Source organism: Bubalus bubalis, chromosome 2 (genome assembly GCF_019923935.1).
Source record: "Bubalus bubalis isolate 160015118507 breed Murrah chromosome 2, NDDB_SH_1, whole genome shotgun sequence".
In the NCBI taxonomy this organism is placed as follows: Eukaryota; Metazoa; Chordata; class Mammalia; order Artiodactyla; family Bovidae; genus Bubalus; species Bubalus bubalis.
Window position 1 is genome coordinate 76,653,732 of NC_059158.1, and position 16,832 is coordinate 76,670,563.

A 16,832-nucleotide genomic window follows, 5' to 3' on the forward strand; every position below is an offset into this window, starting at 1 on the left:
ATGGTTAATTAAGAGTGCTTTCATCTCCTCGACACAAAGATAAAATTTATGCAAAGGGTAGTCCACAACACCCTCTCCCAATGAATGTATGTAAAAGGCAGACTGTCAAGTTCATGGATGCCTATCAAATACACACTTCCCCTACATGTTGCAACTGTACCCAAACTAAGAAGGAACTACAGGACAAAACAAAACAGCTCTTTTGCCTTTTCCTTTCTTTTCCCCCAAGTACATAAAAAATACTTTGCACACTTTCATAATTTGTCAAAAACAAACTCCTCCCTCCTCTGAAACTCAAAATGTTCAACTCTGACCACCCTTGGAGAACCTTCTCCCCCACTAACTTAAATCCATGGGCGGTATTCAGCAAATAAATACTGTCTCACACACAGAGCTCCTTTCAGACCCAGGTTTTGCACAGCTCTTTACCAACTATTTATGGCAACTGCTACATGAGTTTTGGTGAACAGCACCCAGTAAGGCTACACAGACTTTGGGGACAGGAAGCTGAGGGAGATAACACTATTCAATGAACATCACAGCAACTCTGGAAGGGCTAAGGTTAGGGCTCCATGCTTTGTGAACTGCATCACACAGGATTTAAGGACCTTCACTTATCCCTGTGTTCAGATGGGCCTTTCTGACACAGGTAACATCACCACTTGGGCTGCCACAGCCAAGCGTGGAGTGAGCATCTTCCCTCCTACAGCTTCGGTGCCAGTGCCCACAAAGCACTCCCGTCTCCACAGCCCTGCCTCCTCCTGGCTTTGCAATCTGGCCAGGTTACAACCACAGGCAGAAGGGCTGTTGGCTTGTCACTGAAATTCTAAAACAATACATTCATCTCTCTGGAGACTTCTTTTTTGTTTTCTACTAAGGAAATACCAGAAACATACTCTGGGCTCTGATGGCCTGTCTTGTCAGCCCTTGTCACAAAAATGGGCCACTCACCTTCAGGGAGTATGATATACTTAATGTTGATTTACTACCCTGCAAAAAAAGTCATAGAAAGAGGGAAAGCAGGTGATTTTCGTGGCAAATCTTTCTTTCTTCCCGCTATTCTCACTCTTCCTAATGACCCCCACACCTTCTTTACATTGCATCTGGAAAAATGGATAGATTGTCTTTCACAGAATTATACTCTCTGAAAAAACTCAAGAATGCTTTGAGACAAGATGTTTTATTTAATTTACTCTAAAGGGCAATTGAAAGACAGCATTAATAGTAACACAGAAAAGTAACAGCAAGCTTTAGGGAAAAAACGCCTAGTGTATTGGTTTCAAAGAATCTTTCTTAAATGATTCCAACTGTTGTCAAAAAAAATTTTTTTTAAGTTAAAGAAACTACATACATAGAATCTTATCTTCATGGTAGAAATTTAATATGGAAAATTTCATGATAGAAATTTAAATTCTAAAGAATTAAGCAGTTAGAAGCTCAGTGCCTTATTTTAAAAAGTGAATATTACAGAACTGCAGGATGTTAACACTTCCCAAACCACAGTTTTATATCACAGACTAAGTTTAAAAATTATAATTCAGACGCCTCAGAAATCAAAGGTGCAAAAACACTCCATCGCTTCTGCAGTTAACCTTTATCTTGGCTGGAAAAAGCAACAGATAATAGGCAATGCAGTACCTTCGGGACTGGATGAGCTGAAGAAACTGCAGCCGGCAAAACTATACTGTGGGAAATCTCTCTTTGTCTCCGGAAAAAGAAATTTCTTCTTTGTTGACTGGTTGACTGTGTGTGTAAGTAGATATGATTGAGTGGTGACGAGAAAATCCTATGACAACCTGGGAGCAGAAATAGATGTATGTTAAGCAAAAAAAAACAAAACAAAAACAAAACGTACTTATTGCTACATTTTCAGTTGTTGCGTCGTCGTCCATTAAATCATTATAATAATCCTTTATTGGTTCAAAAACGAAAAAGCTCCAAACAGAAAGGAAAGCAGTTATGTTCTGAGTTCTACTACAATAGTAGTACAGCATATTTATTAGCTAATGCTATGTTTACTTAAATGTTTGACAATGGAAAACTCTATCCTAGTGGGAAACAAACATATAGAAACATCTGCTAAACACCAGGCCTATAAAAAGAGCAATTTGTGCTGTGGTACCTTAAACGCAGCCATGTCCAGGATGACCCTAGATTCAGGGCACTGTTTGGGTGGCTTTATATTCTTTAAGGTCGTTTTCCTTTCACGAATCCTGGACAAATTGCCAGCTGCACGTTTTTGCCCTCGATAGGATTACTACTCTGTGTTAAGTTCATGTGCAGCGAGGCATTATACTGAAATTCATTGTAATGAATGCTCAAGTCAGATAAAGACCAAATAGTAAAAATGTAGGGTGCAACCCTGAAAAAAATTGAATGTAGGCTCCCAAAGTATCCACAGTAGGAATTTAGAAATATCTATCAAAATTTTAAATGCACATATCCTTTGACTCGTCGGCTGATCTCCTAGGACTCTACCGTATGCGGTGATGGAAGTGTGACGATGAACTGCAGCACTGTTTGTGGTAGACAAAAATGAGCAATAGTCCAAATGTCCATCCATAGGGAACTGGTTAAATATATTATGGTAAATCTACACAACAGAAGACAGAGAAGTAGAGAGATATTAAAGAGAAAAAGCTAAATCATCTCTGCATATTTATATGGGAAGATGTCACAATATATTGCTAGGAAATGCTGAGCAGTACATATGAAAAACTCATTAAGGTAAAAAGAGCTTATGCATTTATATAAGTTTGTATATGCCTGTAAACTTTCTGAAGATTGATATTCATCAGATTCTGGGGCATCTGATTGGGGCTGGAGTGGGAAGGAAGACTTCCTGATTCATTCTATTTTCTCTAAACCAATAGACTTTTAGGAACATTCACTTGCATTATTTTTATAATTAAAACAGTAGTTTAAATCTCCCTTACATGCCATAATTGCATGTCAGGGGCTGGCAAACTACAACCCAAAGGGCAAATCCAGCCTGCTTCCTGTTTTCATAGAGCCAACAACTTGAAAAAGATTTTTATGTTTATGAATGGTTGAAAAAAAATCATAAGAAAAATCCCATTTTATAACATGAAATTATGCAAAATTCAAACTTCAGTGCCCATAAATCCATAAATAAAGATTTACTGGAACATAGTTGTACTCATTCACTTATAATTAGTCATGACTGCTTTTGCACGACAGTAGCAGAGTTGAATAGCTGTGACAGAGAACATGTGGTTCACAAAGCCTAACATATTTACTACCTGCCCCTTAGAAAAGAAGTTTGTCAAACTCCTGATCTAGAGACCTGGTTCTCAAAATGTGATACCCAGACCAGCATCTGAGTATCACATGGGGAAAAGATACAAATTCTTGGGCCCCTCCTCAATTTACTGGCCTAAATTGTGGGATGAATTCAGCAATCTGTGTTTAACAAACCCTCATCCAGGGTGATTCTCATGCACACTAAAGTTTCAGAATTACTAGCCTAGAGTAATGGAAACACAAATTGCAGGTGAGTATTGGCCCCAAAACTCAAGATCTCTAAGTGAACTGGAAAAAAGGCACAGATGCAAACAGACTCCAGTGGTCATTGATTCAGTTTCATAGTAGAAAGTTAGTCACTCAGTGATGTCTCACTCTTTTGTGACCCCTTGAACTGCAGCCCACCAGGCTGCTCTGTCCTTGGAGTTCTCTAGGGAAGATTACTGGAATGGGTAGCCATTTCCTTCTCTAGGGGATCTTCCCCACCCAGGGATTGAACCCAGGTCTCCAGTATTGCAGGAAGATTCTTTACTGTCTGAGCCACTAGGGAAGCCTGTCCGTGTCCTAAGTTTCACTCAATTATGTTCTTCCAGAAAGCTGAATATAGTATTGTTGAATAAAACTTACAGAGCTGTTTCAGGTATTATATTTTAAACAATTCCAGATACCAGACAAAATACTGCCAGGAATATCACCTTTGTTTGATAGAGGCAGATACATATTCCCTAAAGTTTGTAAAGTACAATATTTCCCTAAAGACACCACCACCATCCCCAGGGGTGTGAACTGGTCTAAGAGGGGGCAGGGCAGTTTCCTAGTAAAAGCAGATAGCTAGAAATCAGAAGCCTGGACTTTTGTCTCAGCTCTACTCACCTGTGTGGGCCTGAGCAAGAATCTTGTTTTCAGTCTCAAGTGAGAATTAATTGGAATAAAGCATGTGAAAGTGCCTTACATTTAGTAGATGCTCAAAAAACAGTAGTTCCTTCAAGAATACTTAAAAAGCAAAATGAGAAAGAAACTATGGGCTTCACTATAGCTTCCAGTACTGAGAACTTAATGGTGGTTGTCAGTTGCTAAGTGGTGTCTGAGATGACTGTTTGCAACCCCATGAACCACAGCATGCCAGGCTTCCCTGTCCTTCCCTATTCCCAGAGTTTGCTCAAATTCATATCCATCGAGTCAGCGATGCCATTCAACCATCTCACCCTCTGCCACCCTCATATCCTTCTGCCCTCAATCATTCCCAGCATTGGGGTCCCCTCCAATGCTCTTCACATCAGGTGGCCAAAGTATTGGAGCTTCAGCTTCACTATCAGTCCTTCCAAAGAATATTCAGGGTTGATTTCCTTTTAGGATGGACTGGTTTGATCTCTTTGCTATTCAAGGGACTCTCAAGAGTCTTCTCCAACACCACAGTTCAAAAGCATCAATTCTTCAGTGCTCAACTTTCTTTATGGTCTTACATCCATACATGACTACTGGAAAAACCATAGCTTTGACTAGACAGACCTTTGAGAGCGAAGTGATGTCTCTGCTTTTTAATATGCTGTCTAGGTTTGTCATAGCTTTTTCACTGAGAACTTATTATGTATCAATTACTGCACTAGGCCCTTTACATATGTTAGCTCATTGACCTTCATGAGAACCATGTAAGTTGTGACCTGTTATCACTGCGCTCCACAGTTGAAGATGCGGAGGTAGACAAAGGTAAATAACTCCCCCCAGAGTGCAAAGCTGAGGGGACACAGGTCAGTTTGCCTTCATAAAGTATATTCCTCTTCCACGCATTAGAAACATGAGCTAACAACACACAAGGAAACACTCTGAAAATGTAAAAGTCATCCGAAAACTATTAAAAGTTACTATTTTTTTTTTTTTTCCAAAAGTGGTGATGGGTTGGCCTAATCCATCGTCTTTCTCAAGCCAAACTCGCTTTGTTGACCAGATACTTGCTGCAGGGAGGTGACTGACAGAGGTCTGGCTGGACAGTCTGTGAACTGTTGTTGTCGTTCAATTGCTCAGTCATGTCCGACTTTTGCGACCCCATGGACTGCAGCACGCCAGGCTTCCCTGTCCTTCACCATCTCCCAGAACTTACTCAAACTCATGTGCGTTGAGTCAGTGATGCCATCCAACCATCTCATCCTCTGTCATCCCCTTCTCCTGCTGCCTTCAGTCTTTCCCAGCATCAGGGTCTTTTCCAGTGAGTCAGCTCTTCCCATCAGGTGACCAAAGTATTGCAGCTTCAGCTTCAGCATCAGTTCTTCTAACGAATATTCAGGGTTGATTTCCTTTAGGATTGACTGGTTGGATCTCCTTACAGTCCAAGGGACTCTCAAGAGTCTTCGCCAACACCACAGTTCAAATGCATCAGTTCTTCAGCACTTAGCCTTCTTTATGGTCCAACTCTCACATCCATACATGACTACTGAAAAAACCATAGTTTGACTATACTGATCTTTGCCAGCAAAGTAATGTCTCTGCTTTTTAATATGCTGTCTAGGTTGGTTATAGCTTTTCTTCCAAGGAGCAAGCATCTTAATTTCATGGCTGCAGTCGCCATCTGCAGTGATTCTGGAGCCCAAGAAAACAAAGTCGGTCACTGTTTCCATTGTTTCCCCATCTATTTGCCATGAAGTGATGAGACCAGATGCCATGATCTTTGTTTTTTGAATGCTGAGCTTTAAGCCATTTTTTTCACTCTCTTCTTTCACTTTCATCAAGAGGCTCTTTAGTCTGTGGATACAGAATGGAAAATCTGGATCCCAGCTATCACCAAGGAAAGGCTCAGGTGGAATCAATCCATGATTCTGGGCTCCCTAACTGTATCCATAGGTAGGACCAAAGTTAAGCTCCCAAATGTTTCCCTTCTGAGAAAAGCATGTATTATGATGACTATTAATGATGGTAAGACTAAAAAAACTAGTAACAGTGATAGTGGTTACCACTTCATAGCCAGTTTCTGTAATTAAGCAGAGTTCTGGGTGCTCCACACACATTAGCTCTTGCCAATGCTGTTAGGGAGGGGGACAGCTGTTGATGTCACTACTTTATGGTTGAGGGACCAAGACACACCTCTGGCGGCCCCAGCTAGAGTCCTGGAAGTCCCAATCCAGGGCTGGCTCTGCTGCTCCAAGCTGCCTTTCAACAGTGTGCACAGGTTCTAGTAGCTGGCATGCTTGGCTAGAAAGTATGTTTTTTCAGGGATTCAATTTCAAAGAAATTTTATTTTAATCATGAAAAAAATAAACATCATGAGACCAGCCAACATTCAGAAAGAATGTATTTTTCATGAAAAGTCTTAGAATTGATCTAACCGGGAGGCATTGCAGTAGTGAGAATAATATGAGCTTTGAAGTCAGACAGATCTTGAGTCACCAAAACTTCTGAGCCCCACTTTCTTCACCACTAAATGGGAACTGTAGTGCTTTCCTCACCACAAGGCTGTTGTGAGAATTGGCAGAAATAACATTATCCTCAAACCATCTTCAAAAAGTAGGCGCTCTATTGGGGAATTCCCTGGTGATCTAGTAGTTAGGATTCTAGGCTTTCACTGCTGTGGCCTGGGTTCAACCCCTGGTGGGGGAACTGAGATCCCACAAGCCATATAGTGTGGCCAAAAAAACAAGGAGGTGCTCCATAAATATTTATGTCTCTTCCTTTCCCCTCTCAACACTCAACATGTTTACCTTGGGCCTCAAATGTGTTTATTCTTTTATTTGACAATTACTTATTGAGCTCCTCCTGGGCTTCCCTGGTGGCTCAGCTGGTAAAGAATCTGCCTATAGTGTGGGAGACCTGGCTTCCATCCCTGGGTTGGGAAGATCCCCAGGAGAAGGGAAAGGCTTCCCACTCCAGTATCCTGGCCTGGAGAATTCCATGGACTGTATAGTCCATGGGGGTCGCAAAGGGTCAGACACGACTAAGCGACTTTCACTACCGAGCTCCTCCTATACGTCCTGCTTTAGATATGAGGTAAACGAAGTGACAAAGTCCCTCTCTGGGTGCTCACATTCCGTGGTGAGACACAGGCAAGACGCAAGCCAACAAATACATTCAATTATATCAGACGGTGATATTCTCGATGAAAAATTGGCCCAAGTGACACAGCACTGGAGCTAGAGATTCTGCTCCTGGACCTGCCAGGAACTAAATGTGTGACCCTGAGCAGTAACTACAGTGGACACTGGCTGAGAGCTTACTCGTGCCAAGCTCTGGGCTGAGCACTTCACAGACACGACCCACCGCTACAGAAGACTCGAGCTTCCCGGATAGCTCATCGGTTAAGAATCGCCTGCCAATGCAGGAGACGTCAGAGACGCAGTTTGATCTCTGGGTGGACAAGATCCCCTGGAGAAAGAAATGGCAACCCACTCCAGTACTCTCGCTTGGGAAATCCCATGGATAGAGGAGCCTGGTGGGTTACAGTCCATGCGGTCGCAAAAAGGTGAACATGACTGAGCACTGAGCACGCATGCGCAGAAGACATTAAAGGGAGGGAGCTGAGCTTCATAATCTTTGCGGTCTCTCTTTCAGCTCTGACAGTCGTGCCTTCATTTGGCGGCTTCTGACTTCTGTCATGCTACAACCCAGGCAGTGGGATGATATGGAATCTGATCAACTGTATGATTCATGAAGGTTTTTTTCAATGCAGCCGATAACATTAAAGAGAGAGCACCTTTATCAGTATTATCAAGTAGACAGTCATTACAGGGGGAATCTTTCCTATGTTCTTAAACTCAAGGCATGAAGTCATCAGGCCTCTACTAGGATATCTGAATGAGGCTTTTGAGACATTCATTTCTAAAATGAACAGCGTTGCCAACATACCTGTTCTGCTAAATAATGAGCTCGCTGCCAAAAAAGAGGCAGGCACCCCCCCCACACACATACACAAAGGACTTAAACATTGGGAACATAGCCTGAACATATCCAATCTGTTGACAATTATGGTTTTGCAAAGTACTCAGCAACTCTACTTTCATAAGATATTTTTTATTGGAAGCAAAACCTTTTCTTTCAATCTGATAAAAGATACCCTATAAATGTTGTCACAAAGTAACAGGATAATAAGGTACCATACTGTGTTTATTCCACTAACTATTCATTACAAACCAGAAAAAATACCAATTTAGTGTTTTTACAGGTGAAATGAAGAAATGGTCTTACATCAATATGTGCCTTTAGAAGATAATGGCTCTCCAATTAATGTGGCATAAAAATGGGGGGGGGAGATCCTTAACTTTGCTTATCATAGTGTAATTAACAAATAGCAATTGGGCTTCCCTGGTGACTCAGCGGTAAAGAATCCACCTGCCAATGCAGGAGACACAGGTTCAATCCCTGATCCAGGAAGATCCCACATGCCGGGAGCAACAAAGCCCATGGGGCATAACTACTGAAGCCTGCGTGCCCTAGAGCCTGTGCTCTGCAGCAGGGGAAGCCACCGTGATGAAAAGCCCTGGCGCCACCCCTAGAGAGTAACCCCCACTCGCCACATCTAGAGAAAAGCCCGCACAGCAACAAAGATACAGCACAGCCATAATAAATAAATAATTTTTAAAAAAGAAACAGCAATTAGCAAATTTTCTAAATGCACAGTGAGCAAAATTAAAATCTCCTATCCCAATTACATTCAGGGTCACAGACTACATTATCTATTAGAGATTATTCTAGAAAAGGTTTGTTCAATTTCCTATATATTTCCTTTCTTTGTAAAAGCACTGCTTCGTACATCCAAAATGAATACATATGAGACACATCAGCTATATGTCAATTTTAAAAGATAATTAAATAGAAGAACGGCTAATACAGTTATAAGAAGAACAATATAAGAATAATACAATATTGTAAGAACAATACAATACAAGAAGAACAGATACAGTTATAAGAAGAACTTTTTATAACTATATCTAATTCCCAACTTGCTACTGTCAGTTACAGTCAATTTGATGCATGGAGGTCCATCATCAGAGGCAGGGACACCAGGACTGGCCCCTTGGTCTTCTGGGAACCATCATTCACCCAAGACACACAGCAAATCCTCTTTTGTTAAGAGCTATTTTCAGGAAAGAAGGGGCACATTGACTAATCTGAAGTTTAGGACACGTTAGTAGGAAATCATCAGAAACCTCAGGAGAAGAGAGCCCTGATCAGCAAGGAGCCGCTTTGGACTAATTTGATCTTAAAACACATGATCATAGTGAGTGTTGTCACTATCAATTACAGAACAGAAACTCTAGTTTCCTTAGGCAGTAAATCTATACGTTATTTGTTATGAATACTAGAATATTTAGTTCTCACAGGTAATAATAAGAATTTATTTTCAGTGTCATAAAACTCTATCAGCTCCTAGTTGAAGCTGAACGTTGAAAACAACAGGCAATTGCTTCTTTCCCTCCACAGAGGAGCATACGGTGTGGCCTGAATGTCTCTTGAAATTGCTGTATGTCCTTTGGATCCTGAGGCACATTTTTCATATCCTAAATTTGCATTTGCAATGTAAATCTACATTATGGTTTTAAATATTTTCATGTTCAGTAATAACATCAATTTCTAAAAGCTGCATTTTATTTCCCTTTACCAATTAAGTCTGAAAGGTGAGACCGCTGAATTCAAGTATGATGGGGGAGGAATGCATTCAAAATAACGAATATTGCTGCGCACTACATGCCCTATATTCACTGGCCTCTTACTCAGGGTCCGTTTTAATTGTTATCTGCGCAAGCATTCTATACCACATAATGAAATGCTTCCATTTCACCCACTGAGCCCTGGGTTTTTATGTGCACCTCTACTAATGACCCTTAATTAAACCGATTTTACCCTTGGAAATGCAAGTTTTCTTTTGGTCAACAAGTATTTTTAAGGGAGCGTTCTGAATGAACTTTCAAAGAGACATTTAATAATAATATTAAATGCTTATTATCGTAAGCAGTTGTAAAAATGAACAAAGTACGTTTGTACTCAAGTGTGGGCTACCAATACCTCTGTTTCATTGTACGTTTCCAGGGCAGCACTTTTACCCTGCACAGTGCCATCAATTCGAAGTTATGGGATATTTCAGAGGCTTCAAGTTATCTGGGCAGAAAACAACACAATAAAGTGGCCTGTGTAACTTTACATTAGCCAACAATGTCAACCAGAGATAATATGCAATTTAAAAGACACCCTGTAAAATGTCTTGCTGAATGTATTTGTTCATAATGATGAGCAAATGCCAAAGTCTAGTAACAAAACTATTATTTATAGTGTATCAACATCTAATTGATTTTACAAATGGAGGCAATTATTTTGGATGGAGGGAGGAATGCCTGCCAGATTTAAATGATTTATGACTACTAAGAGAGAAAACAACGTTTCACTAATTCATTTTCAAATATGGCTCTTACACTCATTGAGGATTTTAATTTTAAATCAAATTATTTCCTAAAATAATATATTAATGTTAAAAAAAAAAGCAACTTTGTGACAGCAGTCTATTTTGAACCGTTTAGAAATATTGGTTACTACAGTAGGCTCAGGAGAAAATGTCCCACAGAAATACATTTTCAAGGTGCTGATTTAGAATCACAGAAAGATCGCACTTCATGAACGCCAACCAATTACCCAGGGAAGAAGCGCAGGCTCTCATAGCACGGGGAACGCAGCCATGCATATTTCCTGACCTAAAACACTGACTGTCCACTTGATAGGTTTGATAACTTGCACAAAAGTCGTGAAAGGAAAATTAAATAGTGTGTCTCACTCGCTGTAGCTCCCATTGATTTTTATAATCCAGTACTAAGAGGTACATGTTTCAAAAGTAAATGAGAAAGATTGAAAGTTTCTTCCCGTTTCAAGGAGACTACGGAGGAGAGAAGCTCACATTTCACAAGAAATAACCTGTGCATCTGTTGAAGAAGAAGAAGCTGGTGGCCGGGTGGAGGGGGGAGCAGGAATCCAAACAGCTAGGGGAATGCCCCAGGCTGAAGCAGATACTGATTGGGCAAAGCTAAAGGACAAGGGCCCTTGGAACTAAACAAAAGCAAATTCATTCTGTTGACAGATGTTGATTACATCAAAGCAACAAGGAACTCCCCCCAACTCATAATTTTTTTTTTAAACAATTAATACCTCTCTACAATCTACACAATAAGGATAAAGTACAGTTTTAACCCAATCATAGCGAACATTATTAAACTTGTTTTTTAAAAGTTTCAGTTGAGTTCTGGTGTGTTTTTAGCCATGGGCTTCTCCAAACAGTGCTTTATTCATTCCCATGGACATGTCTGGAGAGCTAAGCTGGCCATACCATCAGCCCCTTCCTTCCAGGGGTTAACTGCTCTGGCTGCCAAATAAAATACAGAGCAAGCCATGTAATTATGGAGACAGTCAAAGGGCAGGCTCTATTTTGAAATCTATTTGCACAGACAAGGTCTTCCAATTGAGCTTACAGGAAACAAGCTGGTAAAGAGCCTCCTTCTCCCCAGATGCGTTCCACACTTTTTCTTCAACTCAGGAAATCATGGATATGGACACCATACACCATTACTTCCTGGATTTCAACCCAAGATGCCATTACAAGGAGAAGAGTGGATCTGTTTCACAAACCTGTAAAAAAAAAAACTTTTTTTTTTTGCTTAATTAACAGCATTTGGCAACAGCCTCTGGACGATAAAGCTCCAGTGTTTATTAAACAACATTTCTCAAGAGGATGCAGGCCAATTGTTATGCAGGTACTGGAAAACAGATCACTTTTTTAATGCTCAAAATAAAGCACACAGTCTAGAGTATACTGGCATAAATACTTGTCTGAAATAAAGGTTCTACTTGACATCCGACAGTGTTGTCCTTGAAGTTATTTATAGCTAAGACTGCTAAAACAGCAACAAAGATTCCACAGAAATAGAAAAAGAAATATGCAAAGTCTTTTAAGTGATGAAAAAAAAAAAGTCACAAGTCACTTTTATGCTAAAACATAAAAATTTGTCCTAGTTGCTTAAAGGTCTAAGTTTGCAAATTTTATGAGACTTTATTATTCTCATTTTAAAATAGAATTGAGCCACTACAACAAATAAAACTAACTAGCCAGGGCTTCCCTGGTGGCTCAGTGATAAAGAACCTGCCTGTCTATGCAGGAGACATAGGTTCGATCCCTGATCCAGGAAGATCCCACATGCCGGGGAGCAACTAAGCCCATGCACCACAACTATTGAGTCTGTGCTCTAGAGCCTGGGAGCCACAGCTACTGAGCCCATGTGCTGCAACCACTGAAGCCCTCACGCCCTAGAGCCCAAACTGCACAACAAGAGAGGTGACTGCAATTAGAAGCCCACACACTGCAGTGAAGAGTAGCCCCCGCTGGCCACAACTAGAGAAAAGCCTGCGCAGCCATGAAGACTCAGAGCAGCTATAAATAAATAAATATAACAGTAATAAAAAAACAACTAAATAGTCAAATGAAGGTGAGATAGTAGTCCTCATCGCACATACGAGGCTATGGATGTCAGAACTCATCATCAAGCCCCCAAACCAAAGCCTGGGAATCCTGGTTCTAGAGAAGATGAGCAGGAAAGTCAGCCACATAACACTTCTGGGAAGAGGAACGGGCAGCGCCTGGGGGCACCCTCCACCAATAATAAAAACATTCAGGAAAGATGCCTGGGTCAAGGCAAAACATGACCTTCCCGGCAGCTCCATCAGGAAGTTGGCTTCGAGATACATCCCTTTTCCTTTTAAAAAATGTATCAGTACTAACTGATAGAGTATAACATCAATGACAAGTTCAGAAATGGGTTGAGGAAAAATGTTTCATTTTGTTTCTCGACAAGAGCGAACTGGATAATATGTGATTATTCATTAATTTACACCACCAGCAACTAAGGATCTGTTATTTAAACAAAAAGCATTCCTCTCTTTTGGGGCCACAAAAACAACCCAACCTATTCTGGAAACACAGATCAATAAGTATACCTATTTAATAAAGTAGAGTCATATTTGTGAAACTAGAAAAAAGTTCCTTTAGGCTGGCCCAACTCCAGCCTGGGGAAGAATGTCAAAGATTATAGTAAAACACAAAATCTAAAACTAAAAGCAGCTCATTTAAGCGGATAAGTGGAAGTTACATAGAAATGATTAATCTGTAAAAGGAACCAAGGCTATTATATGAAATTTCTCCATTTAAGGTGAAAAATGTTTAGTTCAAAATTTGAATTTAAATTCATTTTTATAATCATAAAATATTGAGTCACACTGAAATAGTATATGCTTAGAAAATCCCATTGTGTCTCAGCTAAAGTTTAGAGAAAAGCAGCTTTTTAACACTTCAACAATACATATACTCAGGCAACTTCTTGGACAAAGAAATATTGTATCCTTTCATGGGAAATAAAGGAGCTGTTTATTAGGGCTGTGGTTAAAATGTAATAATTCATTCTAGTTGAGCCCTGTGAAAAATGTCATCAAAATATCATTTTCTTTGCCAGATTTTCTGCATGCCGTGATATCATTTAAATACAGAATAAAAGACAAGCTCTGATCAGAGTAGAAGTACGACACCAAAATGACCCAAAAGCAAACATTCATTCTGTCAAAGTAACAGGAAAGAATTTCACACAGTCCTGATACCCAGAAAATGCACACTTCTAGGTTAGCACAGAACATCTGGCAAACTTCAACTTTCCAACATCTCTCAAAAAAAAAAAAAAAAAAAATTCCTGTTACCTCACATACTTAGGTTAAAGCAGAGGAAAAAATATAAAAAAATTATATTAGAGAACACAAGAAAGCATTAGAAAGAGCAATTTCACAGAAATGACAAATGGAATTCAATTTTAGAGAAAGTCTATATAAAAATATAATCAGCTTAAGAATTCACATACTAAGAAAGTTCTTTAATTCTTTAAAAAAGACTGTTCTTAAATACTACTGTCATGTAAAATACTGCTCAAAATACTAGCTATTTGGATAAAAATATCAAATAACAGAAGACATTTGAACTTATAATTTATGATCAAAGGTACAGCTTTAGTATGAGTATTTTCAATTGTATTAAAGCATTGAAAAGTGCAATTTTACTCTCTCACAACAAGGTCAACTGAATTCTACATGCAACATGATATAGTTATATTGTTGGATGTATTTCTTTTCCTCTTTTCCTTTCTTTCTTTCTATGAGCCCTTTAAAGTTATTTATGCAAGCAACTGATATAAAATAGTTCAGAGCTTTCACCCAAACTTCAGTCTCATTAGCTTCCCTGGTGGCGCAGACAGTAAAGAATCTGCCTGCAATGCAGGAGACCTGGGTTTGAACCCTGGGTTGGGAAGATCCACTGGAGGAGGGCATGGCAATCCACTTCAGTATTCTTGCCTGGAGAGTCCCCATGGACAGAAGAACCCGGCAGGCTACAGTCCATGGGGTCACAAAGAGTTGGACACGACTGAGTGACTGAGCACATAGCACTCCCCTGCCCAAAACCCCGTAAAACTACATCTTAATATTTTCCTGAGAATGTTTTCAATGTACAACTACAAGTGAAAGGCATGAAATAAAAAGAAACCATTTGAATATAAATACTACAGTGGTATTTTGACAATTATGGGAGCTTTGTCTCTGCCCTCTAACCAGGCAATAGAAGTGGTAGGTAGGTAGATAGGTCAATAATCACTACTGAAAATGAGAAAGCTAAACTCTAGGAAAACAATGTATTTCCAGCCTTCTGAAGTTGAGACTGCACAGATTCAAGACAATAGAAGCCAAGATCACTCATCAAGGAGTCCTTTTCACACACACAAAAAAAGAGAGAGAGAGAAAATACACAGTCACCTTTTTAGCAAAAGAAAAGGTTCCAAATTATCTGAAGGTAGCTTTTTGAAGTTACATAGTTATGTTGCCACAAATAACTTTATATACAATTCAACTGTGTAGCTTTAGTTGACCATATGACTAAATAACCACTCCATTGCTTTCAGAATTAATGCAAAAAGTACAATGTATTAAAATACAACAGGTTTAAAAGACTGCTTACAAACTGTCTCATATTTTTTCTTTTTCAGATATAGATGCTCAACTATAAACTCATTATTTTCTGTACAAAAGGATTAAAAATGAAAACCATCACCACTACCCAAATGTGTTCTCTTTATCTGTATAAAGCAGACTGCCTCTCATATTTGAAAATATAATATTACTTAAAAACCTTAGCTGACAGAGGTCATTCACACTTGATAGAATGACAAACTTGTTATCTCATTTTTAGATTAAAGTCTTCAATACAGCCACAGTTCTGAAATATTTGATGGATACAATATTTGAAGCATGCTATTGTCTAATGTGAACATTTTTTGAACTATAGAGTGTTACAAAAGAAAAAAATACCAACCCCCAAAATGCCTCAATAAAATATAGTCCAATTGGAGGTAAAAAGAAAGAAAGAGTGGAATTTCAAACACTTTACATTTTGTTTGTAGTGCGACATGGATTTCCCTCCCAAAGGTGTGCCTTTCTAACTATACTTACTTGAGTTCTTGTTTAAGTTGGTTTCTCTTCTCCAAGCATTGGTTGGTTTACTTCGGCAAGTTCTCCTAAGCCTTAGTTTGCTCAGATGTTAACAGGAATAGTAACACCTTCCTCACAGGGTTGCTTTGACAACTGCATGACACAAGGTGTGGAGTGGCACAGGATACGCACAGAAAAGGTCATTATGATCACTAGTTCCCCGGCTGTAGAGAAGGCCACTCTATAATGAACTAATCAGACTGAATGCTGAAATGTGTTTTGGATAACTATAAAGTAAGCGACTCACAAAACAGTCATGAGATCCTAGGTTGGGTTCCAGAACTGCCACTTAAAAACCACTCTACTCAAAGCACTGGTCCTCTCCTGCCTTTATCACAGGAATAATCTGACCATCAAATGAGACTGCAGGTGTATAAATACAAACTGGACAGCATCTGATTGCAGCATATTGAGAGAACGCTTAAACTCAGGAGGATGAATTATGCACAGCCTAGTTTTCCTAATTTTGATGTTTTTCTGAGAGTTCTTGGTGGGGCCTTGCTAGAAAGCTGATAGTAAAGTCTGAGGAAAATATTTTCTTCCATTTAGAAGCATAAAAGATTCTAGCTTTTTCAAGAATCATATCCTTCCAAACACATTAGTATATTGAATAGACTTTATATTTGTGCAAGGGGTGGACTGAGAGAAATTGTGTTCTAGAAATATTCTACTCAGTTATGAAGACATTTTCTGTAAAGTTGCCTATCACAAATAATTTTGAGATATCAGAATGTTGCTATTTTTATTCTGTTACTAAATGATGTTTAGTCAATGTTTTGCTTATCCATAAGCTGTTACATTGTCCTTGGTAACCTTAGTACCTCCAAGTCTGTAAGAGTTTAAACATATTTTTTTTGGCGTGAGACTATTTAATAGAAATATTCTAGAGCTCACCAAACCTTATTGTTTAAATGTACTAAAAAGTCTTCTTTGCATAAAAATTCCTGTTTATTAAACAGTAATACAAGAAGAACTTATTTACATTTCAAGCACTACCAACATACATCATTTATGACAAAAAAGGCAAGCAC

General features: G+C 39.3%; 1 protein-coding gene across 2 annotated transcripts in view; it reads right to left on the reverse strand.

Annotated features, from left to right (window-relative positions):
* METAP1D (methionyl aminopeptidase type 1D, mitochondrial) overlaps window positions 1-16,832 on the reverse strand; it is a 77,505-nt gene that overhangs the window by 16,061 nt on the left and 44,612 nt on the right. Inside the window, exons 1-2 of one of the 2 annotated variants that reach the window (XM_044933822.2) lie at window positions 2,479-2,578; window positions 1,639-1,796 (exon numbers count right to left, since the gene is read on the reverse strand). In XM_044933822.2, coding sequence (XP_044789757.1) covers window positions 1,639-1,796; window positions 2,479-2,563 — 243 coding nt within the window. In that variant the 5' untranslated portion in view covers window positions 2,564-2,578. Of the gene's footprint in view, window positions 1-1,638; window positions 1,797-2,478; window positions 2,579-16,832 lie in introns of those variants that run through there. The other variant, XM_006070254.4, reaches the window with a different exon arrangement.